Here is a 665-nt window from a genome sequence, read left to right on the forward strand (position 1 = left end):
GGGGAAGGGGCAGCCTTGAGGGGGCCTGAGGCGGGGTCACAATCGGTGTCAAAGGGACCCCACGGCCCCCAGATGCCTGGCAGGAAGCCCGCCCCCCTGAGCCCGCCCTCCCGTCACCACAGGCCCCGACTCGGACTCCGACAGCGAGCTGTCCCTGGACGAGCGGAGCAGCTCGTACGCCTCCTCACACTCGTCCGACAGCGAGGATGACAGGGTGGGGGCCGAGGACAAATGGGACCCGGCCCAGGGCCCTGTCCACAGCACCCCCAAAGGTGAGGGAGCAGCAGCAGGCCAGGCCTGCCCCCCAGAACACAGGCCCCCTCACCAGACACCGAGTGCAGGCAGGGAAGGCCAGGACCCCACGAAGCTGCCCCCACCTGGTGGGGGGCGGCCCGCAGAGGTCCCAGATGTTGGGGTGCGGTCAGGACCTTGCCCGTCAGAGCCTGGAGGTCTGGGAATGGTGGGTCGGGGCCACTTGGGACGCCCCCCCACCCCAGGAGGGACCATCAGAGCTTTTCAGGGGCGGGGCCTCCTTGCTGGCTGACGGTGCCCCTGTGCCCCAGGAGACCCTGCAGCCAACCACGTGCCTCCGGGCTGGCCCGACGGGAGCCTGGGGGGGAGCGACAGCGAGGAGCCGGGCGAGAAGCCGCCCCTGCCTGTGGAGA

At 71.0% G+C, this 665-nt stretch overlaps 1 protein-coding gene across 1 annotated transcript in view; it reads left to right on the forward strand.

Moving 5' to 3' along the window:
- Positions 1-664, forward strand: part of CELSR1 (cadherin EGF LAG seven-pass G-type receptor 1) — a gene marked incomplete at its 3' end in the record, with an annotated part of 131,659 nt that extends 130,995 nt beyond the window's left edge. The window contains 2 exon segments of the mRNA XM_015570733.1: positions 102-272; positions 564-664. Of these exon segments, the coding sequence (XP_015426219.1) occupies positions 102-272; positions 564-664 (272 nt within the window).
- Between the last annotated feature and the right edge of the window lies 1 nt (position 665).

Source organism: Myotis davidii, unplaced genomic scaffold (assembly GCF_000327345.1).
Source record: "Myotis davidii unplaced genomic scaffold, ASM32734v1 scaffold67, whole genome shotgun sequence".
In the NCBI taxonomy this organism is placed as follows: Eukaryota; Metazoa; Chordata; class Mammalia; order Chiroptera; family Vespertilionidae; genus Myotis; species Myotis davidii.